At 39.7% G+C, this 25,401-nt stretch overlaps 1 protein-coding gene across 3 annotated transcripts in view; it reads right to left on the bottom strand.

Moving 5' to 3' along the window:
* Window positions 1-244: 244 nt before the first annotated feature.
* Dpy19l4 (dpy-19 like 4) overlaps window positions 245-25,401 on the bottom strand; it is a 64,676-nt gene continuing 39,519 nt past the window's right edge. For all 3 annotated transcript variants that reach the window (XM_006974933.4, XM_042270845.2, XM_076563899.1), the window contains 7 exons: window positions 23,688-23,807; window positions 18,490-18,610; window positions 17,262-17,318; window positions 15,860-15,942; window positions 11,473-11,605; window positions 5,223-5,381; window positions 245-2,645 (listed from right to left, as the gene is read on the bottom strand). In XM_006974933.4, coding sequence (XP_006974995.3) covers window positions 2,481-2,645; window positions 5,223-5,381; window positions 11,473-11,605; window positions 15,860-15,942; window positions 17,262-17,318; window positions 18,490-18,610; window positions 23,688-23,807 — 838 coding nt within the window. In that variant the 3' untranslated portion in view covers window positions 245-2,480. The remainder of the gene's footprint in view (window positions 2,646-5,222; window positions 5,382-11,472; window positions 11,606-15,859; window positions 15,943-17,261; window positions 17,319-18,489; window positions 18,611-23,687; window positions 23,808-25,401) is intronic.

The raw sequence follows: 25,401 nt of genomic DNA, 5'->3' as shown, positions 1-25,401 counted from the left end.
CTTTCTTTGAGGAATTTCTTCCAATTCACTCTCGTAACTCTGCTTCATCAACGGGGCTTCACTGCTGAACCCGACAGCTGCTAGGTTGCGCAGTAAGAACTACTTGCAGAGGTTTTCACCTGTTACTCCACAAGTTACTAAGTAAATAATTAAATGCTTTCAACACAAAGTTTTCTCCTGTTAGTGACAGTTAAGATGGAAGTGAATCAACTTATCTCTCATACCTAACATTATCATTTTATTCTCTTTTCTTCCCTTCTTTTTTATTTTTTTTTCCCAGTAGTGCTGGAGACGGAACCCAGGGCCTTGTGTATGCTAACCCAGCACTATGCCACTGACCTACACAGTCATAGCCAATATTATAATTTCTACAATAAAGCTTACTTTTCTGTTTCAGTTGATGCTGAGTAAAAATTATAAACCTTTTTGCTGTTGTTGTTGTTTTGTATTTTTGAGAGAGTCTCACTATGTAACTTTGGCTGTCCTGAAACTCACTATGTAGACCAGGGTGGCCTTGAACCCAGAGATCCTCCTGCCTCTGCCTCCTGAGTGCTAAGAATAAAAGAGTGCACCACCATGCCTGGGACTACTTATAAACTTTTAATTAAAAAATTCTCTATCTATTTAAGAAATATGTTGACAAGCAAAGCAACTTACTATTACAGCAAACAAAACAAAAACTAAAAGACCACACATTATCATGTCAGTAAAACTCAACGGAATACTTCCTATTCCAAGGGAAACAGGGTTTGGGCTTCCCTTTACACTATGTAAGCTGTTTCTTCATGCTTCATTTCACCCTTAAGGATGACCACATGACTACTCACTGTGTACTTGAGTAGCTGGTAAGTTTTCATGAAGCCCGATGCTAACCACTACTGACTACCAAGGTTTTCAGACAGTCAGATCCGCTGCCACAGCTGCTTGTCTGTAGTTAAAATAAGTACGTAAAAGAGCAAACAGGACCAATGACGCTAAGCCAGATGGTATGACAGAAGTCAGTCAAGCTGCACAATGGTAAAGCATCTTAAAGAAGTGCACATACTTGAAAAAGAAAAAAAATGTACATATATATATTACAAAAAGAAAATATTTTTCCTCCTAATGTAATAATATGGAGTTCTGAAAATGCAATTTTATAGCACTCTAACAAATAAAAAGAGAACCTGTGCACTGAACAACTGTATAATATAAAATTAAATATTCATTTTATTGAAATCATTTCTCTACAGGCTTCATCTATCCTGAATCTCTTTAACAGGCCAAATTAATTACAATTTCTTTCTCCCCACAAACAGGGTCTGACAATGTAGCTCTGGCTGTCTTGGAACTCACAGAGATCTGCCTGCCTCTGCCTCCCAAATGCTGGGATTAAAGGCACGAGTCACTACACTGGCTTAGAATTTCTTTTAATGATACAAAATTGAAAATACACAAAGGAATGTGGCATTTATACTGTGAATTATTGAAAATTTTATTTAACTCTCATTTTGCTCTGTTAAACATGTAATGTTTCATGAATAACATCACTTTATTGGTTATACTTTATAACCAATACACCTATATGCAGAGGTGTGTTTAAAAGTGTCTGCAGACACCTCCAGAAACTGATGCCCATGGTAGTGTACATATTACTATTGTGACAGTGTTAATTATTTTTATTTAATACGTCCATAGAAAACATGTGATTGAATTGTATACTCCACATCCAAAAAAATGTAAAATTCTTTTAAATGTCCATATGTGTGTGTGTGTGTGTGTGTGTGTACATAAATATATACACACACATATATATAACAAACACAAGTTATCGTTCTAGCATGATTAAATTGTTATCAACTTAATGGGCATAAGTGAGAAAAGGCAATCACTTCATAGTCATGAAATAATTAAATGTACTAATTCGTCCTATGTATTGCTAAAAACGTGCTACATCACTTGGGCAGCAGATGACAGGATCAGTATCATAAAAACAATCACTTTCCTTTATGTTATTTCCCTTTAAATTTAAATGTCACATATTTTTAACTAACATTTAAATTTTTTTTAATTGTAAAAAATTTACATCTGTTACAAACTTGCTTGGAGAATTTTCTCTTCTATAGAATAAAATCACACATTAAGTACTTGTTAAAAATTATGTTCTTGACGTAAACACTGACCGTGAAAATACCCAAATTAAAGATCAATATTATGATAGGTAAGATTTATAAGGAGACGATGCAGCGGGGAAATGTTTAAATCGTGTACTAAGGAAGAAAGCTGTCAGAAGATTGCAGCGGTGGATTTGACATTTTACTAAGACAGCGACGTCTGATCTCCTGTTCCAACAAAACCCTAAACCCAGGAATGAGCAGCAGGCGTGGGAAGAGCCACAGCACTCCAGGTATCCACACTCCATCTGCAAGACACTGTGGAGGTCCAAGAAAACTGCATTCTACTTCAAGTAGCAGGTCTTTGAAGTGAAGGCTCTGATATTTTCAAGACTGGAAGGATATCACAGTGTTGACTTTATATACGAAGTAGGACCTGTTCCAGTACACGCGAGTGAAGTAATTCACATATGGAGAATAGTTAATTTTGACCTCATGACAAAACCGTCCATACTTTGAATAGGTTAATTTGTCACCTTCTTCACAAACCACCTATCAAAAAATAAGAAACAATATAAAAAAACTTACTAAATTTATTAGGAATATAATCCTTGTACTTGTGTGTGTGTGTGTATGAATATTATCATTGCTAAACATGACTATAAATATCTTATGCTGTTTAGCAAATTTAAGCCTTCTCCTAAGTCCTCATGACCACTGAACTCCTGAACTTTGATGAAGAAATAAGCATAAAATGTTTGCAATTTGTAAAGGATTTAATACTAAAACTTAGCTGACATTGTCTCTATAATCTGCCATTGCTGCTATGAAGAACTCAATTATACAGCTTCTAAGGATGAAAAATGAACATACCCAGGACCCATAATCACCTAGTAAGCAAGCACATATGACACTTACCTGGTGTTAGGCTTTTACATTCCCATCTGACAATGCTCTCACCACCATAGCTCAGCTAAGTTTAAGTTTTGTGGGTTTTCCATTATATTACAGTGTGTGTGTGTGTGTGTGTGTGTGTGTGTGTGTGTGTGTGTGTGTGTGAGAGAGAGAGAGAGAGAGAGAGAGAGAGAGAGAGAGAGAGAGAGAGAGAGAGAGAGAGAGAGAGAGAACAAATTTCAAGAGTCCCAAGGATGGGACCAGGTTGTCAGGCTTGGAAACAAATCTTTATCTTTACCCACTAAGCTAGCTTGCTGCCTCAGGTTTGCTTGTTTTTATGATATTATTGTAAAACCTGTAATAGACATTGGACAGTCAATGTTAATAGTAAAGTAGCTTAAGTCTATGTCTGGCATTACATGAAAGAAAGAGCAGAAGGTGGACCCCAAAAGAACAGAAAGGCAACCTGGTGTGCCATGCTTTACTGACGCCCACGGGAGGCCTGCCCCTTTCTGAACAGAAACAGAGCAGGAGTGGATTGGCGGGGAGGTGGGCTGGGAGGAGAGGAGGGAGGGGAACTGCAGTTGGGATGTAAAATAAATAAATAAATAAATTTTAAACAAGAATACCAAGGCAACAGAGAGCAAACAGAAATCTATCAGTAATTACTGAATATCACTTCTTGATTACATCTATCCATCACCAATAAACCAAACTCACACTATCAAGCACCCCTGAGAACATTCAAAACACACACAGCATAAGTAAGTTTACAATGCAAGCTTACTGGGTCACAAAGACATGGGAATGGGAAATTCTAAAGACATCTTTAGTTTATGTATATGTTCTGCCTGCATGTACAGGTGCCCTGCGTGCACAAAGTGCTCTCAGAGGACAGAAGAGGGCATCAGATCCCCTCCAACTGGAGTTACAGAAGGTTGTGAGCTGTTCTGTGAGTCTTGAGACCTGAATCTGGGTCCTCTTCAAGGGCAAGAGGGGTTTTTAAATGCTGAGCCACCTCTCCAATCCTGAAAGATGCGAACTGTGAAAACAAATTCTTCACCTCCAAACTGCTCTTGGTTTATTAAGACAAACATGATTGTTTCAGAAGGGAGAGAAAAAAATCTGTGGTGATATATTGTGTATCAAATAAAGCTTGCGGGGCTGGAGAGATGGCTCAGTGGTTAAGAGCACTGGCTGCTCTTCCAGAGAAGCCGGGTTTAATTCCCAGCACCCAAATGGAGCTAACAACTGTCTCTAACTCCAAGATCTAACACCTTCACACAGACACATACATGCAAGCAAAATACTAAGTAAGTAAGTAAGTAAGTAAGTAAATAAATAAATAAATAAATAAATAAATAAATAAATAAATAAATAAATAAATGGAAAAAAAGCTTGTCTGAGGATCAGAGGACAGAGCCAGTCACTAGATTAAACATAGAGGTCAGGCAGTGGTGACACACACAATTAATCCTATAAATCTGTCTAGATCTCTCTGAGTTCAAAGCCACCCTGGACCACATGATATTGATTCAGTCTAGGAGAAAAACAAGAGCCAGGCAGTGGTGGCACACACCTTTAACCCCAGTACTTGGGAGTCACACACCTTTAATCCCAGCACTTGAGATCTCATGCCTTTGCTACCAGTATTTGGGAAGCACACAGGCCATTAATTCCAGCACTAGGGAGGAAGTGAAATGGCTGGGCGGAGAAAGGCATATAAGGCGTGAGGAGACAGGAACAAAAAGCCCTTTTTTGGCTGAGGACTGAGGACTCGTGGCGACAGGATCTCGCCTCCCATTCAGCCTGAGGATTCAGGAATGGTGAGAAGTTTCTCTAGTGGCTTGCTCCTTTGTCTCTCTGATCGTTCAGCATTTAGCCCAATATCTGTCTCCAGGTTTTTTATTATAAGACCATATGGATTCGTACAACAAAAATCCTGGCTGTGGCCTAAACAGACTTTGTCCTACAACTCAGAATGATCTATTTATCTTTTTCTCAAGTCCTCCAGCCTAACTTTCTCAGGAGTAAAAGCATCTACTCCTGTGGGTACTACTTATCAGACTTGCAAACTCCCCGTGAGTCTCCTTGGTTGCTAGGCATGTCGAGTGTGCACTACTCGTGCAGAGGGAAGCTGGCTTGCCAGAGCAGCTGGAGTTCATGGAGGAGGACGACAAGGCTAAAGAAAGTCATTCCTCTACGGAACAATCAGCTTTTTAAATGGTTACTTACATGCCCATTTGCAACATCTAGTAAGTCTTTAACCCTGCAGCCTCTCACGGTTCCCATCTCATTGCAGATGGCATCTTCTACAATGAGGTAGTTAGCTTTGTAAGATGTCAAGATTTTATAAATATCCTCAGCAGATCGCTTTGAATAGATTTGGTAAATCTGAAAGGAAATAATTAGGACAAAATTTAAAAGACACTGAAAGCACCCGTTAATTAAAATTACACAACTTGAATAAGATACACTTCACAGGGATGGACAGATGACTCCGCAGTTAAGCGCAGGACCCGCTCCTGCAGAGGGCCTGGGTTTGGTTACCAGCATCTATATCAGGTAGTTCACCACGGCTGTAACTCGATCTGCAGGGAGTATGACAGCCTCTTTTCAATCCCTCAGACAGCTGTGCTCACAAGCACATACACCCTCCTGGTATACACATGATTATAAAAATAAAATAAAATACAATGCAATAGTATGCAATTCACCAACTAATGATTTTTACTATATGTACAGAGTTGTGCATCTACCAATACAACTTTAGATCACTTGCATTATCCCAAAGAAGAAAAGATGTGTATCTTGTCTGTTACCTCGCAACCTGCCTGCCCCATTCCTATATAACCAATCATCTACAATGTCTCTACTAAAGAATCTATTCTAGCCGGGCGGTGGTGGCGCACGCCTTTAATCCCAGCACTCGGGAGGCAGAGGCAGGCGGATCTCTGTGAGTTCGAGGCCAGCCTGGGCTACCAAGTGAGTCCCAGGAAAGGCACAAAACTACACAGAGAAACCCTGTCTCGAAAAATCAAAAAAAAAAAAAAAAAAAAAAAAAGAATCTATTCTAGACCTCTGAAATCCATGGGACCGATACCATGGGATTCTTTGGGACTGACTTCCTTCACTTGGCATGAAGCTTGCCTAACTCATCCATATTGTACTGTAGCATCTTTAAGTACTTCATTATCTTTCAAAACCAAATATTTACTCTATTAATATAAGGATAAAACATTCTGTTTATCATTAGTTAATAAACATTTTGGTTGCTTGTATTTGGGAGCCATTATGAATGATGTACGTGAGTCTTCACGTAGTTTTGTGCAGGACATACACTTCTGCCAGAACTCCTATGTCATAAGGGAACTGTAATTAATTTTGTGAAGACTCTGACGAGTTTCCCACAAACTGTGTACAGGGTTTGGTTCTAGCTATCTAAATCCTAAGTATTACTTTTTTGTCCTTTTTGTTTGTTTTTTGAGGCAGGGTCTTTACATAGCCCTGGCAGACCTTGACCTTGACATGTAGACCAGGCTGCCCTTGAATTCACAGAAATTAGCCTGCATCTACCCACTAAACCCTCAGTGCTGGATTAAAGGTGCTCATCACCAAGCCCAGCTTATTTGTCTCTTTGATTTTAGCTATCCCACTTGGTCTGTAGAGATATCTAGTTGTGGATATGACTTTCATTTTCCTGATGGTTAATGAAGTTATGCACCTTTCATATATAAATTAGTCATTTGAATTTTTTCTCCTTTGAAAAAAATGCCTATAGTATTTTTCCTATTTTCAAAAATTTGATCTGATGCACCCTTCTGTCTCCAAATGAACCCAAATACATACACAGAAATGCAAACACATTCAACAATGAATAAAAATTTAAAAAGAATCTTTAAAATAAAATTCTGTAAAATGTCAACACTACTAAGAGAGTAGAGGAGTGTTTCAGCTTTGGTATGATACAAATTTGGAGCCAAATACTTCATTCTGGGGACAGGACAGAGGCTATTTTGCACAATGTAGGGGTGTTTACCAGCACCGCTGGCCAGCACCTGCTCGATGCCCACAGAACTCTATATCTAGTGACGACCGACAACCAAACACGTCTCTAGACAGTACCAAATGTCCTCTCCACGCAAACTCTTCCTGGGTTGACAAACAGTGTGCAAGAGATTACACAAGATTAGTCTTGTATTACAAACTAGAGATACTGTCTAACTAGATGACCTGTCTCATCTCTGGGGAGCTTCATTTGGGTTGTGATGAGACAAAATTATTCAGGAACTGCTATTTACTAGATACTGTAAGGAAAGGTAAACTCTGAAAAAGCAAAATAAACAAACTATGATTGCTATTCTTGGAGCTGAGTTCCATAAAACAAAGTAGTTAGAACTCTAATTAAATTAAAAATGATTCTGAAACACCATATTGGGGGAAGTCCTATCGAAAGAAAACAAAGAAGCTGGGCATTGTGGTAGCCTGGGCTACACAGTGAGATTTTTGTCTCAAAAACAAAAAGCTGGAATTGATGGTTTCTTAGGAATCCCTGTCCATATTCTACCCAAACACCACCATCTCTTTGAACACAGCAAATGTTAATCAGAACTGACAGCTTCCTCTTGAGGCAGGCCACCCATAAGCTTATCTCCCTCCCTATCTCTGTCCTCTCCACCTGCTTTGATACGTTCTCGAGACTATAATGAACTTTCCCTTTGTCCCATTTTAAAATATTTTTGGCTCTTTTTTTTTTAAAGACTTATTTATTATGTATGCCTGCAGGCCAGAAGAGGGTACCAGATCTCATTGCAGATGGCTGTGAGCCACCATGTGGCTGCTGGAAATTGAACTCAAGACCTCTGGAGGAGCAGCCAGTGCTCTTAACCGCTGAGTCATCTCTCCAGCCCTATTTTTTGGTTCTTGGACAAAGTTTCACTTATAGTCCAGGCTGGCCTTGAACTTAACTGCAACCCTTGCCTCTATCTCCCAAGTGCTAGGATTACACATCTAATTATTCCACTATAAGGCTTATTTAGCCTTTCATGTTTCCCAGCTTCCTCAAGGGCAACCTAAATTCCTCAGCATGACCCCACAGGTCCACAAAAATCTGGCCTTGTTTTCTAGTTACATAGTTTCATTTTCTAGTTACATAGTTACATTTTCTAGTCACATAGTTACATCTAGTTACAAAGTCACCTTTTCTAGTCACATAGTTACATTTTCTAATCACATAGTTGCATTTTCTGTTACATAGTTAAAATTTTCTAGTTATATGGTTATATTTTCTAGTTACACCATAACATTTTCTAGTTACATAGTTACATTTTCTAAATACACAGTTACATTTCCTAGTTACATATTTGCATTTTCTAGAAAGTTACATTTTCTAGTTACATAGGTATATTTTCTAGTTACATAGTTGTATTTTCAAGTTACAGTTACGTTTTTCTAGATATATAGTTACTTTTTCTAGTTACACCATAACATTTTCTAGTTATACCTTCACATTTTGTAGTTACATAGTTGTATTTTCTAGTTATATAGTTGCATTTTCTAGATACAGTTATATTTTCTAGTTATAGTTACATTTTCTAGCTACAAAGTTGCATTTTCTGTTACATAGTTATATGTTCTAATTACATAGTTACATTTTTCTAGTCACATTTTCTAGTTACACAGGTGTATTTTCAAGTTACCATTATGGTTTTCTAGATACATAGTTATATTTTCTAGATACACAGTTACATTTTCTAGTTACATAGCTACACACATTTCTGGTTTGTGTTACTTTTTCAGCATCTAATCACACATATTCCATTTCCAAACAAGTGTCTCACCAGTCTTCAATGCTGAGATCAAAGAGAATGACCTAATTTGGGATGAATTCTTAAGGTTTTGTAAGCAGAACTAATTATTCCTGCCTTTGAACTCTCTGTACTGGATGTGTATATACATCCATGCACATATAACTACAATTTTTTAAATTAATTTATTTTTTAAATTACACTCATGATATTAATCACATTTGTGGTATTCATAGATTATATTCGCAGTATTCATTCAATTATATATATATTTAATTTTAAATGTCGAATGTCATTTCTTGAAGGGGGTAGGAGGTCTTAAATACAGGCTTACAGCACAATGGGAGGACCCCGGAGGGCAGAAGTTCACTACTGATGTTTTACAATCTTGCATCTAAGCTGATATAACTAAATTTAACAGTACATTCTCTGAGCACAGTGAAACATTCTTATAATCCTAGTACTTGGGGATGTGGACTCAGGAGAATCATGAGTTCAAGGCTAACCTTGACTACATACAAAACTTGAGACCCTCTTTCTCAATACAAACAAAAATAATTCTTTGAAGTTTATTGTTTCAGTAATTTACAATTGTTTAGTAATTTAATTCTCATAAGTAGGAAAAACTATAACTTTTATTTCCAGATTCAGTAGCTCATTCAAGGTAAAGTACAGAACTACCATTTGAGTCACAGAGTCCTGGCTGTCCTGGAACTAGCCATGTAGAGAAGCCACGCTGACCTCAAAGTCACAGATATCACCCCCCATTTGCTTGAGAGTGCTAGGCTTAAAGGCGTGCACCACCACACACCAAGCAGTATTTGTTTAAAATTATTTTTTATTTTATGTATTTGGATGTTTGCCTGTATGTATGTCTGTGCACCATGTGCATGCCTGATGCCTATAAAGGCCAAAAGGGGGCACTGGACCCCCTAGAACTGGAGTTACAGGCAGTTTATGAGCTGCCTGCCATGTGAATGCTAGGAATTGAACCTGGGTCCTCTGGAAGAGCAGTCAGTGCTCTTAACCACTGAGCCACCTCTCCAGCCCCTAAACTTATCATTTAAATCCATAACATTCAAAATAAGACATTCTCTAACCCACATTAATTAGGTGCCATTCTGATGTTATACAGAATTATCTATTAAAGCCCGTACCAATAAAGAAGAAGAAACCCCACAGGTCGGTTAGTTGGCTGGTAGACTGGTTTTTGCAGTACAAAGGATTGACTCAGGGAATTGTGAATGACCGCCAAACAGTACCATTGAGTCACATTCCCAGGCTAACATGGGCCACCCTAACATCTACCCCATCTATGATTGAATCTAGGGACTTATAAATGGCAGGCAAATTGAATTAAGCCCAGGCTTAATTTTTTTTCCCCGAAGCAATTGCTTGTTTCCTAGTTTGACCTTAAAATTGCTATTCTCTGTATCTTCCAAATAGCTGGGATTATAAGGATGCTAACACTCCTGGAAATATCAAAACAGTACATATTTGTTTACAGGGTGGGGATGGGAGGCACGGACTGTACATCAGTTGATTTACTCAATCTCTCTCCATCTTTTATTTTTTATTTCATTCATTCATTTATTTTGGTTTTTTTGAGACAGGGTATCTCTGTGCAACAACCCTAGCTATCCTGGAACTTGCTCTATAGACCAAGCTGGCCTGAAACTCACAGAGATCTGACTCCCTCCCTCTCCCAAGTACTAGGATTAAAGGCATGTTCCACCACCACCCGACACTCCACCTTATTTTTGAAACAGTGTCTTATTCAATCTGGAACTCCCTGATTGGGCTAAAATGGCTGGTCATCAAGCCCCAAGGATCCTTCTGTCTCCAGCTCCCAGCACTGGGACAGATGTGCACGCTGCCACACTTGGCTCTTAATACAGGTGTACGGCTCCACACTCAGGTGCTCATACTCGTACAGTGAGCACAATACTCACTGCGCTCTCTAGACCCACAGCTTCTAAATTATATTTGTATTTTATCAGCAATAGAATAACTTTGGAAAGACAACATGTATTGAGATAGGAACTGACAGTTGTCCTCAACAATCTGAGAGCCATGATACTTTAGAAGGACGGTTTCCCTTTCTGAAATAGTATCCATCCATTCCTGTGACAGTGTTATGGAAACTACCTCTCACAGAAGTGTAGCAACACTCTTCACAAAGTAAAAATTTAATATTTTAGTTTGTTGTTGCTTTTGTTTTTGAGACAAGGTTTCTCCGTGTAGCTTTGGAGCCTGTCCTGAAACTCACTCTGTAGACCAGGCTGGCCTCGAACTCACAGAGATTCACCTGCCTCTGATTCTGGAGTCCTGCGCCACCACCGCCCAGCAAAAGAAATTTAATATTTTAATCTTGAATTATCTCTTGGTTAAATTAAATTAATCATACAACTTTTACCTTTTTTTCTTTTTCTATTTTTCGTTTTTGAGAAGGTCCTGCTCTATAGCTCTGGCTAGTCTGAAACTCCCTGGGGAGCACAAGCCAACATCAAACTCACAGTGGCCCTCCTGTTTCAACCTCCCACAACTTTAAAAACTAAACTGAATTACATCTTCTAAAATTGGATTTTCCTATCTATCAAGAAACATGGATCAGCACAGAACAAGATTAAATTATAGTGTCACTTTAAAAGACCCAAATGTAGACCTTGATGGCTTACGTTTTCATTTCTGTTGAGAAGATCATCATCACTGTAAAGGGGCAAGCTCGTCACCATCCAGCCAGTGCACAGTTTAATCACACCCATTAACTGTGGGCTCCCAGCAAACACAGCTGCAGCTGGAGCGTGCCTCCTGCAAAGAGCCAGCAGATTCCGTGATAAAAGAGCAAATGCACTACTAAGATCATCGACTTGTACCAACTCTCAAATACCAGCTACTTTCCATGTCTAGCACTTAGATTTCAAAGTCAGTGCACTTCATTTCACTTATGCATTCATTAAAAAGCGGGCTAGACTGAACATCTACCATCTGCCAGCAGCTGTTTTAAGCACTGAAGATAGAGATTCTTTTAAACAAAGGGAGGTGGAGATAAGAAACAAGAATATACTACATCAGAGGGTACTAACCCACAGAACTCAAATCCTTCCACATCCATTCCCCCTCCTGCTCCTCTGTCTCCTGACAGCAGCGTAGACGACTCCACACTGAGTCCACTGCGAAGTCTAGGATGCCACTTACAGGGTGGGAACCAACACCAAGGTCCTTCCTTCCATTTATTTCCACAGTGCTAGGGTGAAACTCAGAGCCTCCATGTATGATTAAGTGCTCTAACAGACTGGCGAGGGCTCAGCATGCCTGCTGCCAGATCGGATGGCATGAGCTTGAGCCCAGGACCAAGGGAAAATAACTTACTCCTGTAAATTGTCTTCTGACTTCTACACACATACCATGGCAGTTTGAATGTCATTGGCCCACATAAACTGGTAGGGAGTAGCGCTATTAGGAGGTGTGGCTTGGTTGGAGTGGGTGTGGCCTTGGAGGAAGTGTGGCACTGTGGGGGTGGGCTTTGAGGTCTTATAAACTCAAGATAGAGCCCAGGGAGACATATCACTTCCTATTGCCTCTGATCAAGATGTAGCCAGCACCATGTCTGCCTGCACATCACCACGCTCCCTGTCATGATGATACTGAACTGAGCCTCTAAAACTGTAAGCAAACCACCCCAGTTAAATGTTTTTCTTATAAGAGTTGCCGTGGCCATGATGTCTCTTCACAGCAATAGAAACCTAAGACACAGGCACATATGCATTCTACCTCTGAATTGTACCTTCAGCCATCCCTTAATTTATCTATTCACTCCAAGTATGCACTATTCAGCATCTGCCTACCTGTTCCATGGATAGAGCTAAGTTCCGGAAGAAAAGGAACAGCACCTAGCTAATGGAAGACTCAGAAGTAAGGAAACAGACTTAAGCCAAAATAATTATACTCAGGTAAATATCCAATTATTCAACTATTTAGGCCTTTGCCATACTCTCCTTCACCCTCTACCTCACAAAAGGGTTTCTCTGTGTAGCCCTGGCTGCCCTGGAACCTACTCTGTAGCCCAGGCTGTCCTGAAACTCATAGAGATCTACCTGCCTCTGCCTCCAGAGTGCTGGGACTAGTGTGCGCTATCACTGCTGAGCTTTGTACTGTTTTGAAAAATTTGGTGATACATGATGCAACTTCCTTTTTTTGTTAATGACAACATAGTGCTATATTGTCATGCTCCCCAATGGCAACTATAACTCACATTAATTATTAGTAGCAATGGTTAAGGTAGCCTAAAAACATTCATATATATATAGAATGTCTTCATAGAAGGAAGGCCTCATTATAAGACCTAGTCTCACTTCTATTCACTCATTCTATAAACAAACTTGTCATTTCTATAAATATTTTCTGGTTCCATCTCCTTTATTTTCCAGGCCTTAAAAACAACCACCACTACAAGGGTCTCACTCTTTAGCTCAGGCTGGTCTCAAACTTATAATGATCCCCCTTGGCTCAGTCTCCCAAGTACTAACATTACAGTTATTTGTTACCAGGTTTGGGTCTTCCAGGACTTTTGTTTTTTTGTTTTTGAAGACAGGGTTTCTCTGTGTAGCTTTGAAGCCTGTCCTGAAACTCGATCTGTAGACCAGGCTGGCCTTAAATTCATAGAGATCTGCCTGCCTCTGCCTCCCAAGTGCTGGGCTTAAAGGAGCGTACTGCCACAACCACCCAGCCTCTTCCAAGACATTTCATTGTTTGTTTGTTTGGTTGGTTTTTCGAGACAGGGTTTCTCTGTGTAGCTTTGGAGCCTGTCCTAGAACTCACTCTGTAGACCAGGCTGGCCTCGAACTCACAGAGATCCGCCTGCCTCTGCCTCCCAAGTGCTGGGATTAAAGGCGTGCGCCACCACTGCCCAGCTCCAAGACTTTTTAAAAGTGTTTCTTCTTTTTTTGTGTGTTTTGTTTCTTCACTGGATCTTTAACAACTTTCAACATAGTTATTTGGAAGTCTATCCAGGGGTAGATTGATCACAAAAATGGCTGCAGTAATTCTTCTCTCTCTTAGCATGGATATGGAGGGAAATGCTAATCCTAGCCATGTGATTTGTTACATCAATAGGACAACAGCTGTGTGTGCTGGCTAGTTTCAAGTCAACTTGACACAAACTAGAGACATATCTGGGAAAACGGACTGTTTTTTTAATTTTTAATTTTTTATGTGCATTGTTGTTTTGCCATGGAATTGAGTTACAGACAGTTGTGAGCTGCCATGTGGGTGCTGGGAAATGAACCAGGGTCCTTTGGAAGAGCATTCAGGGCTCTTATTACTGAGGCATCTCTCCAGCCCCAGAAGAGGGACTCTTAACTGAAAATGTCTCCATACGATCGGCAAGTCCGTGGTGCATTTTCTTGATTCATAACTGATATAGGTGAACCCACTTCACTAGGAGTGGTGGTCCTGGGTGCTATAAGAAAGCGGGCTAGCCAGGCAGTGGTGGCACACGCCCTTAATCCCAACACTCGGGAGGTGTAGGCTGGTGGATCTCTGTGAGTTTGAGGCCAGCCAGGTCTACAGTGCTAGTTCTAGGACAGCCAGGATTGTTACACAGAGAAATTCTGTCTCAACTCCAACCCCCAATAAAAAAGCAGGCAAAATAAGCCATAAAGAGCAAGCCAGTAAGCAGCACTCCTCCACAGCCTCTATATCAGCTCCTGCCTGCAGATTCCTGTCCTGACTTCCTTCAGTGATGGACTATGATACAAAAGTGTATATGAAATTAAACACTTGTTTCTTCTCCAAGCTACTTTTAGTCATGGTGGGTTTTTTTTTTTTTTTTTTTTTTTTTTTTTTTTTTTTTTGGTTTTTTGAGACAGGGTTTCTCTGTGTAGCTTTGCACCTTTCCTGAAACTCGCTTGGTAGCCCAGGCTGGCCTCGAACTCACAGAGATCCACCTGGCTCTGCCTCCCGAGTGCTGGGATTAAAGGCGTGTGCCACCACCGCCCGGCTGAGTCATGGTGTTTTATCACAGCACAATATTATAGACTGCATGTTTACATCGAACCATGTCCATTCTGTTTATCCTGAGAATGAATTCTTCAGCTACTACCCTCAGGTGCACATAGACCACAGGCCACGCTAATCTGATCTCAGGTGACAACTAGTCAAACACAGACAGGCAAAAGAAAAGAGGCCACCTCAGAATACCCAGTCCCACCTGAGCTGGTCAAGGCCAGAAGAGTTTTCCCCGCTGTGACCCTCAAAATATGCAGGACAGTAATTACTGATCACTTATAACTCATTAAAGTTTATGGCAGTCTGTTACATGCCAAAAATGAAAGAACAAAAATTATCAGAAATTACCAAAGTCTAATTCCACTACTTATTACAAGTAATAGCTGATATTTGCTAAACTGAATTGTTTTCTCATTTGTTTTTTATTTTGGAGTTTCATAAAACTATTTATGAAATTCTGTATAACATGAGTTGAGGAGGAACCAACTCAGGACTACTTTTTATGAACACTTCAATACCTCGGGTTTCCTAAATCAGTCAAGTTTAATTTCAAACTCTAAGCCTATGTGAACTCAGATCCATTACTACAAACTCAGAGATGAATTTGACTTTTTATGGTTGTGGTTGTTTCTAACCAAGAGCTAACTAACACAGGAGCATGGCTATTTTGGATATTTTGTTATTCGATGTTTTCCCTGAAAGTACAGCCTTTTCTGAGTCCCAGAGTTATCTACCTTAAGGCCAGGAGTAAGTAAAGGATATCTGCCCCTGTAAGCCCACCCACATTTCTCCTGTGTACAAAGGAGGGTCTCCAAACCTCCAATTTCATACTTACCAATGTTGTGTCAACATTAAGGTGAGCTTATTTAGAAAATTAGAATTATAACGTAATGATTGCTGAGGTTTACAAATGAATGTGGAGAACGATTCACTTATTATTGCCCCTTAACTCATGAGATGGCATGCAATGACTACTTAATAACAATTCATTTCTTATTTTCATGCACTGACTACTGAATGACAGTTAACCACAGTCTTGGGCAATGTGGTCCTTACTTTATCCAGGTCATGAGTTCCACTGTATCTGGATCATAGAATTCCTGTAGTTCAGTTAATTCTGTAATTAACCTTGGGAAAAACTAAAACACAAAACAAAATACCCAGAGGTGTAAGTAAAGTTTAAAACTGTTTCAGAATATTCCAAAAGACTAACTTGAAACACCATTGACCTGGCAGAACTGCCAGGTATCTGCCATCGTCATGGATTTATTCATTCTTCTCAACATAAATAATTTTAATTTTATCGTTTACTCACTGCTTAGACTCAGTAACTAATGTTATCACGAAATAATCATCAGTTATATCTTTCATGCATAGACATATTAAAGAATAAAATTCCAAGACAAATACTTCATAGGTTTCTTGGCAATTAGTTTCCTGTTGCATTCAGTTAAGCCAAAAACTTTATTTCATTTCACAGTTAATAAATTGAACTTACCAAAATGCATTTAAATATTAAGACCTTGGGTGGTGGTGGTGCACGCCTTTAATACCAGCACCCGGGAGGCAGAGCCAGGCAGATCTTTGTGAGTTTGAGGCCAGCCTGGTCTACAGAGCGAGATCCAGGACAGGCACCAAAACTACACAGAGAAACCCTGTCTCGAAAAACCAAAAAAACAAAACAAAACAAAACATGTAAAATAAATAAATAAATATTAAGACCTATTTATTACTCAACAATTTTGTCAATTACGATAAGAATTTACAACGGCATTAAAGAAAACTGCATTAAATGGTACTCTAAAATGTTTCAGGCTGATGTGATAGGTTACATGTGTAATCCCAGCACTTGAGATGCTGAGTCAGGGGGAATCACCAAAATTCAAGGCCAGCCTGGGCTATGTAGTGAGACCTTGTCTCAAAAGACAACAAGCAAATAAATACCAAAAAATGTTTTGGGAGCAAAAGTTGGTGGTGCATGTGTTTTAATCTCAGCCCCTGGGAGGCAGAGGCAAGCAGATCTCTGTGAGCTGGAAATCTGCCTTATCTACATAATGAATTCCAAAACAGCCAGGGCTCCATAGTGAAGGTCTACTTCAAAAGGGAAAAAGAGAGAAAGAGAGACAGAGACAGAGAGAAAGAAAAGAAAATTTGTTTTAGCTCTTTTATTAGGTTCCTCCAGTGAGAGAAAAGAAGAAAAGGGAGCAGCAACATTAACAATATCAGCTTTGTGGAAGAGGCAGACAAATCTCTGTGAGTTCGAGGCCACCTGGTCTACAAATCGAGTTTCAGGACAGCCAGGGCTACACAGAGAAATCCTGTCTAGAAAAACCTAAATAAATAAATAAAATTAGCTTTGTTAGTAGAGTGTCTTGATAGAAGCTTCCTATGTACATACATAAATTTATCACTTTATAGGTAAGTACATTTTCATAACATAAAAATTCAGTTTTCTTACCTCTTTCCACAAACTAAGACCTATAATAGTGGGCACAGCCATGCTCAGAATAAGTGCCTAAAATAGTAAAGCAAAAAGGGTTATGGGTAAACATTTTAGAATATATGCTAGAAGTGTTCTCATTGACTCTGACTCTGAATATCCTTACAGCTAAAAATTCAATCAGAGAGACTGACATCCGCATGAATCTGGGTCAGAGTGAGCTGAGTGAAGATGAGTGTGCTTCAAACACATTGAGGTGTTAGTGAAAATATTTGCTATATAAGGAAGACCATCAAAAAGGGAGGGGGAGCATGGTAACACCCGCCTTTAATCCCAGCACTTGGGATCTGCATTCAAGGCCACCTGGTCTACAGAACTAGCTCCAGTCCAACCAGGGATACATGGTGAGACTCTGTCTCAAACAAAACCAAAGTTAACGATGTGTGCTGGAGACATGGCCCAACAGTTAAAGAGTACTTACTGCTCCTGCAGAGGACCAGGGGTCAGTTCCTAGCACCAACATGGTAGATGGCAAGAGACTGGAACACCCTCTCCTAATGTCCCACAGGCTCATGTACACATGTGCACATACATATAAGATAAATAATTTTTCAGGCAATGGTGGAGCATGCCTTTAATCCCAGCACTTGGGAAGCAGAGGCAGGAGGATCTCGGAGGTGGAAGCCAGTCTGGTCAGCAGAGTGAGTTCTAGGACAGCCAGAGAGCTACACAGAGAAACCCTGTCTTAAAAAACCAAAATAAATAAATTTTAAAACATGTTTGTCACAGTCTACTTTTCTACCCATAACTTACTTACTTACTTTTATTTACTTATTTATTTATTTATTTATTTATTTATTTATTTATTCATTTATTTAGGTTTTTCCAGGCAGGGTTTGGGTTTCTCTGTATACCTGGCCTGGAACTCAAAGAGATTCACCTGCCTCCACCTCCTGAGTGCTGGGATTAAAGGTGTAAGTCACTATCGCCTGGCTATACCCAAAACTTGTTATATAATTTATTGAGGCTATTTCAACTGCCTTAGTATTGAGTAGCATTCAAATTTTTATCACATTTATCTATTTAATTGTGTGTGCGCACACGCACACACCCGTCCGTGCATACAGAGCCACTCCCAGGAATCAGTTCTCACCCTCCATCATGTGGGTCCCAGGGATTGAACTCAAATTTATTTTATATAACTGGAAGATAAACAAGTATTAAACACAAAATAACAATGACTCACCAACAATATTGGGTGTACAGTTCTTAATCGAAGCCACTTTAAAAGTGTCATCCAAAGTTCAGGGGAACAGACACCAAATGCTGCTAACATGCACATGTAAGGAGTCCAAATGAATTTCAAGCTGGAAAAAAGTCACATATCAAAATAAATCACATGTCATACACCCTACAACCATCATTATGATTCCTCTTTTCTAAAATATGTTTAACTACCCACAAATATTAATGAAGAATAAAAAACCTTTCCTTCAATTTTTCAGCAACAGATTCGTACTCAATTTGCTTTCCTGTTTGTTTGAGACAAGTCTCATTGTGTAGTCTAGGCTGGCACCGAACTCACAGATCCACATGTCTCTGCCTCCAAGTGCTGGGGTTAAAGGGGTGCGCCTCCATGTGAAGCCCTCTTTTCCTTTCCTTTTTAGAGAGGGTGGTCTCCCTCAGGAGTCCAGGCTGTCTTGGAACTCACTATATAGACCCGGCTGACATCTATTAGACTGAGTCACCTGCCTCAGCCTTTTGAGATTACAGGCATGAACCATTAATGTACACCTAAGAAAAAAGTTTCCTCTTTAAAATTCCTTAACTTCATGTTCTGCCATTAATATATAATCGTTCCAGCAGATTTATAATCATTTAAAAAGTTATAGACTGCAGCCGTCTCCCACTAGACTGCTCCAAAGCTGACTGCACATCTCACAAGAGCCTGGACGACACATGAAACGGTCTGCTCTTCCTGGACTTCCACTGCATTCCAGCCTTCAGGACCCCAGTTTCGGCCCTAAACAGGAAGTAACCATGAAAGAATTCTACACCCCTTTGTCCCTCCCTCTTTTTCTATACTGAACTCTCCAGCCCAGGGGCTGGGCTGCCCTTAAAAATTTTTTTTATTACTAATTGTATGAATTCTGCCCATGATCCTGGTATATATATACCAGGTATATATATATATATATATATATATATATATATATATATATATATATATATATATATATATATATATATATATATATATATATTTCATCAGACAGTCTCCTTATGCACTTCTGACAATTGTTCTGGTATGAAAATCTTCCTATGTATGTATTGAGACAGATTACTACTGCCCTCTCATAGCCAATTGGTTTATGAACTGCTTTGATTACAAGTTTAAAGATACTTGTCAACTTCAGCCACAGTCTTGGTTCAGCAGATACATACCCCTAATTCAGGTAAACTCTTTACCTAAAAATATTTCATTGCAATTAGTCATTCAAAAAGAAATTGGTCCAAGATTAATAAAGTTAATGTTCTAGGAAAAGCTATTCTTTTATAACTCAGTTTCAAAATATTTAGACACATTCAAAAATATCATGTCATATTAACTATTATAGATTTTTATATTATTCCTCTTCCCTTTTATGGATCAGAGATGTTCTGGGGCTGGGGGTGGTACGTGCTTTAATTCCAGCACTCAAAAGACAGAGGCAGTTGGATCTCTGTGAGTTTGAGAAAAGCCTGGCCTACAGAGCAAGATCCAGGACAGGCTCCAAAGCTACGCAGAGAAACCCTGTCTCAAAAAAACAAAAAACAAAAACAAAAAACCCACAGAGATGTTCTGGGATCATATATTACTACACCTACAGGGTGTTTATATAGTTCTCAGCTTGCCAAAAATATAGGTTATTGATTTGTAATTAATTATGAGCATATATTATTGATTATAGTTTATTGATATAAATATTGATTAAATATCAATACAAATTATTGATTCTTATTAAATATTTCAGAATCATTACAATATTGTTTGTCATTCTTCCAATCATCTTTAGGCTTTTAATTTATCCACATTACTCACTGCCCTAAGAGAGATTTACACACTTCTTTTTTTTTTTTTTTTCATTAAACAAAAAAGGGGAGGTACTGGAGTCCACGGGAATATACAACAGGTGACAACTAGCATTTAACAAGTCGACCTACCAGATGAACAACTCTCTGATGGGGAGCCCCACTTGGCAAGGACCATGGGGTCATTGACTGTAGGTGATTGGTTGCTTCTGTCTGTAGTTTTTCTCATGTGCCACTACACTTCTTTCCTAAGACCTGCTATGGGTGCTTTCCCACTGCTTGTGTATTTATCTCATGTAGGTATTCCATCTATTAGGCACACTTATAGCTATGGATGGTCAGGAAGATGATTTCTGCTTAAGCTGTATATTTCTGATGAATAGAAATAATCCTCGGATATTTTTCATACTCAGACTGTCATAGGAAAATAACTGTATTCTCAGCGACAAAGATAGCTTTTCATACAATTAGCTAAGACCTCAGAACAGATTCAAAATAGACTGGTTGCCCCTAGAGACGAATTGCACAGGGGCAGGTTCCCTAGTGTCTGTTTGTTGAACCAAAGTCAGGCAGATAACATTAAGACATAAACTCCCTGCAGCAACTGACTTTCTGCACATACTCCTACCCTCAGGGTTCAGCCAACTAACTGTTTATTGTTTAAGTCCTGAATTTCAATGTCACTCTGTCTGGAACCCTGACCACTCAGAGCTATGTGCCTGCTTACTCACCATGCCCGGTCAGTGCGATCTCCCTAGCCTAAGAGAAACTGTGTGATGAGAATGGCTTTGATTGGTTTTTTTTTTTTAAGATTTCTTTATTATGTATACAGAAGAGGGTGCCAGATCTCATTACAGATGGTTGTGAGCCACCATGTGGGTGCTGGGAATTGAACTCAGGACCTCTGGAAGAACAGTCAGTGCTCTTAACCTCTGAGCCATATCTCCAGCCCATGGCTCTGATTCTTATTGTTTACTTAAGAAATGCTATGTGACCCTGAAAATGTGATTCATATTTGTTCAGTCTTTGCTGTAGAGAGAAGTGAGAAAAACGAAGAAGGAGAAGTGTGAAGAGATGTAGCTGAGTGGGTAGAGAGATACAGCATAGAGAGCTGCATAGAAAAGAGATGTAGAGATGTGTGTGAAGGAAGAGCTGTGGCTGTGTGGTGAGAGAGCTGTGTAGATGAGATGTATAGCTGTGGCTGTGGAGACAGAGCGGTGTGTGGAGGAGAGTGAGAGTGAGTGTGTATTAGTATGTGAAGGAATGTAAGCAAGGTAGAGAGAAGAAATGTGTATAGAAGAGAGATGTAAGTGGAGAGCAATGTGAAGCTATGTACAAAAGAGAGGTGACTGTGTATAGAGATCTGTGGCTGTGCAGAAGGTAGATGTAGCTGGGGAGAGAGATGTAACTGTGTAGAGATTTGTGGCTGTACAGGAGAGAGATGTGTGAACATATGTAAAGAATGTAACTGTGTGGAGACACTTATTTACACCTCACATAGAAAAGTCTAGCCCTTGCTGCATTCCTGGATTGTTTTGCATACCCTGGAGGCGGTCTTGGAGCAGGCTCCATAAAAAAGCCGTCGATAATATAGACCTGTTTCACTGTAATAAGCAGTAACCATGAATACAACGACTCTTATGGTTGTGTGAATCCCAGTAATAGAATCCAAGAATGTTTTTGGGAACTTCCAAACTTGTAGTTGGCTTCAAAATAGGGATGGCCTTAAGGACTTACACTGCACTTACCATCTTAAACTCTGAAGAGAGGCATCCCATCTTATTTGCTAAAAGTGACACACATATAAAAATTGAAAACCTCTGCTTGGGCTAGGGGCATAGATCAAAAGTACATTGTTTGCCTGGCATGTGCAAGGTCCTGGGTTCAGTCCCTAGCACTGCACAAAAAGGGGGAGCAGAGGCTCTCAAGTTCAAGGCAAGACAAAACAATGGTGTTCTGGTCAGCAACAGCCTGCATGTGTGACCATCCCACCAGACACTGCCTAGTGGTGTTAGTCTGAGCAGGCACACCTGTGAAGGTCACACGACACAACAATACACAGCTCACAAACACTGATGTGAACTGACAACTGACTGCATGCAGAGACTTCCCTTCGCAAACTGAAGAACATACAGTAACAGAACGATGAGAAAGAAATGGAAACATTTGGCATGCCCATGCTTCAGGGTATCAAAGCTTCATTTTCCATATAAAAGCAGTAAAGTCAGGGGAAAAAGAACTCCACTTCACCCCACCCCAGCTCCAGTCCTAGTAAGGCCCACTGCAGACCACTGTCCTTCACTGTACTCCTTACCCCTCTCCAGGATGTGCTGCAGGCCTTCCTATTGCAAAGCTTGGCAGGGAGATTCCCTCTGCCTGGAATACACTTCCCTCTTCTGCTCACAAGTTCATTTTTACTCACCGTTCAGGCCTCATTCAAGCATCTTCTCAAGTCATGTCCTGACTTCAAATGTTCTTACAGCACCATTGACCCTCCCTTCAACTATCAAGTTATAACTTTACTTTTGTTTAATTAACATTTGTTGGCTCCATTTTAGGTCAACTGTTGCTGGAGGGCTTCTCTCCAGGTTCCCCAAGCCCCGCAGTCCCACAATCCACTTATAAAATAATCACTCAGACGCTTATATCACTTATAAACTGTATGGCCGTGGCAGGCTTCTTGCTAACTGTTCTCTTATCTTAAATTAACCTATTTTTATAAATCTATACCTTGCCACGTGGCTGGTGGCTTACCGGCATCTTCACATGCTGCTTGTCCTGGCGGTGGCTGCAGTGTCTCCCCTCCTTCTTCCTGTTTCCCCAATTCTCCTCTCTCTTTGTCCCGCCTATACTTCCTGCCTGGTCACTGGCCATCAGTGTTTTATTTATATAGAGTGATATCCACAGTTGCACAAAGTAGAAAGCCTGTGTCCATGTTGCTTACCACTGTACTTTGAATATTTAGGACGATGCATGAATCTTAGAAGACATTCAAGAGTATTTTAACAAATAAATGAATAAATATCAGTTTGCTATATTATAAAAATCTTTGTTAAATTTCACTTACATAATTTGAAAGTGTGTATTTCTTTTCATTGTTGTTGTTGCTGGAAGACAAACATGTTTGTTTTTGTTTCCCCCCCCAAAACAAGGTTTCTCTGTGTTGCTCTGACTGTGTTGAAACTCATTCTGTAGACCAGGCTGGCCTCTGCCTCCCAAATGCTGGAATTAAAGGCTACTGCCGAGTGCCCTAAAAAGTTCATACTTTCTTAAATGTAGTTATAGAAACTGCTTTAAATGTACTCATTAGCTATTATTAGTAGGAAAAAATGAGTTTTATAACGATCAAAGTGATCAAACAAATGCACTTACCCTTCCATAAGCATTGCAAGAGAACCCAGTATAAGAGTATGAATTACATGATAAATTATTTCTGGCCTTTCTCCAATTCTTCCATCTTCAAGAGTTACAGTTTCTTTCTGGGATTTACCACTATATAAAGGAAACATGTTTTTAACAGTTTGGAAAAATATACATGAAAAATCAAAGATACATCATCATCTTTGAAAGCTATACCTAACACTGAATTTCTTCTCTTTTTCTAAGGTCAATCATGCCTGAACTAGCAATGCTAACCAATATACTTAACCTTCAAAGTTAGGAAGCTATGCCTGGCCATCTTCCTTTTTGTTCGTTTGTTTTTGTTGTTGTTTGGACACAGGGCTTCACCACTAGCTGAGGCTGACCTAGAACACATTCTGTAGCTAACCTTGTCTCTACTCCAGGAAATCCTTTTGCTTTAGGCCATACAGAGTTGAGATTACATGTTTGCACCACCACACCTGGCTTCAAGGTACTTTTTCCTTTTATTGTAGTGCTGGGTCACCAAGTGTAGGTCTGTATAGTAAGTAGGTGCTGTATGTAACGTCAGCCTGTAAGGGAGCATGTGTAAGAGGGGAGACTGACTGGGAAGTACCTGCTAGTAGTTCTTATATGTATTTATTTTTGGTTTTTGCAGTGGGGTCTCATATAGCCTGACTAGCTCTGAACTTGGTATGTAGGCAAGGCTGGCCTTGAACTCAAGACCCAGGCTTCACCTCTCTGGACTGTTCCAGTTTTAGTATGTGTGCTGCTGAAGCAAGCACATCCAGTCCTCACCTCTCAAATGCTGGAATTACAAGCACACTACAAGTATCCTGAACTACCTTGCTAGCATAATAAACATTAAAACAACTATATTTAGGCCGGGCGGTGGTGGCGCACGCCTTTAATCCCAGCACTCGAGAGGCAGAGCCAGGCGGATCTCTGTGAGTTCAAGGCCAGCCTGGGCTACCAAGTGAGCTCCAGGAAAGGCGCAAAGCTACGCAGAGAAACCCTGTCTCGAAAAACCAAAAATAAAAAACAACTATATTTACAGTGGCTTTTATTTTGTTATTGTTTTGCTTTTCTGCTTTTGTTTCTTATTTCTTTTTTTTTTTTTTTTTTTTTTTTTTTTTTTGGTTTTTTTTTCGAGACAGGGTTTCTCTTGTGTAGCTTTGCGCCTTTCCTGGAGCTCACTTGGTAGCCCAGGCTGGCCTCGAACTCACAGAGATCCGCCTGCCTCTACCTCCCAAGTGCTGGGATTAAAGGCGTGCGCCACCACGCCCGGCTTTGTTTCTTATTTCTTGAGATAAGTTCTCAGTATCTGGTCTAGGCTGCCCTTGAACTCACAATTCAACTCAGTCTCCTGAATGCTTGGATTATAGGCATGCCCCATCATACTCAGAAAAACTGACAGTAATTTCAAATCACAGTAGTAGCTTCATTTCAATTAAATTATAATTAAATTTAAATGAAGCTACTACTGTGATTTGTGCTGTTTTATATATATATATATATATATATATATATATATATATATATATATATATGAATATCTCAATCCCCCAAGATAGGGTTTTCCTGTATAGCCCTGGCTATCTTGGAACTTGCTTTGTAGACCTGGTTGACCTCAAAATCATAGATCAGCCTGCCTCAGCCTCCCAAGTGTTAGGATTAAAGGCATGAGCCATCACACCCAGCCAAATACATTATTTTTAATTAAGTA

The sequence above is a fragment of the Peromyscus maniculatus genome, chromosome 2 (genome assembly GCF_049852395.1).
Source record: "Peromyscus maniculatus bairdii isolate BWxNUB_F1_BW_parent chromosome 2, HU_Pman_BW_mat_3.1, whole genome shotgun sequence".
Classification (NCBI taxonomy): domain Eukaryota; kingdom Metazoa; phylum Chordata; class Mammalia; order Rodentia; family Cricetidae; genus Peromyscus; species Peromyscus maniculatus.
This window is presented reverse-complemented; position numbering and strand designations above follow the sequence as displayed.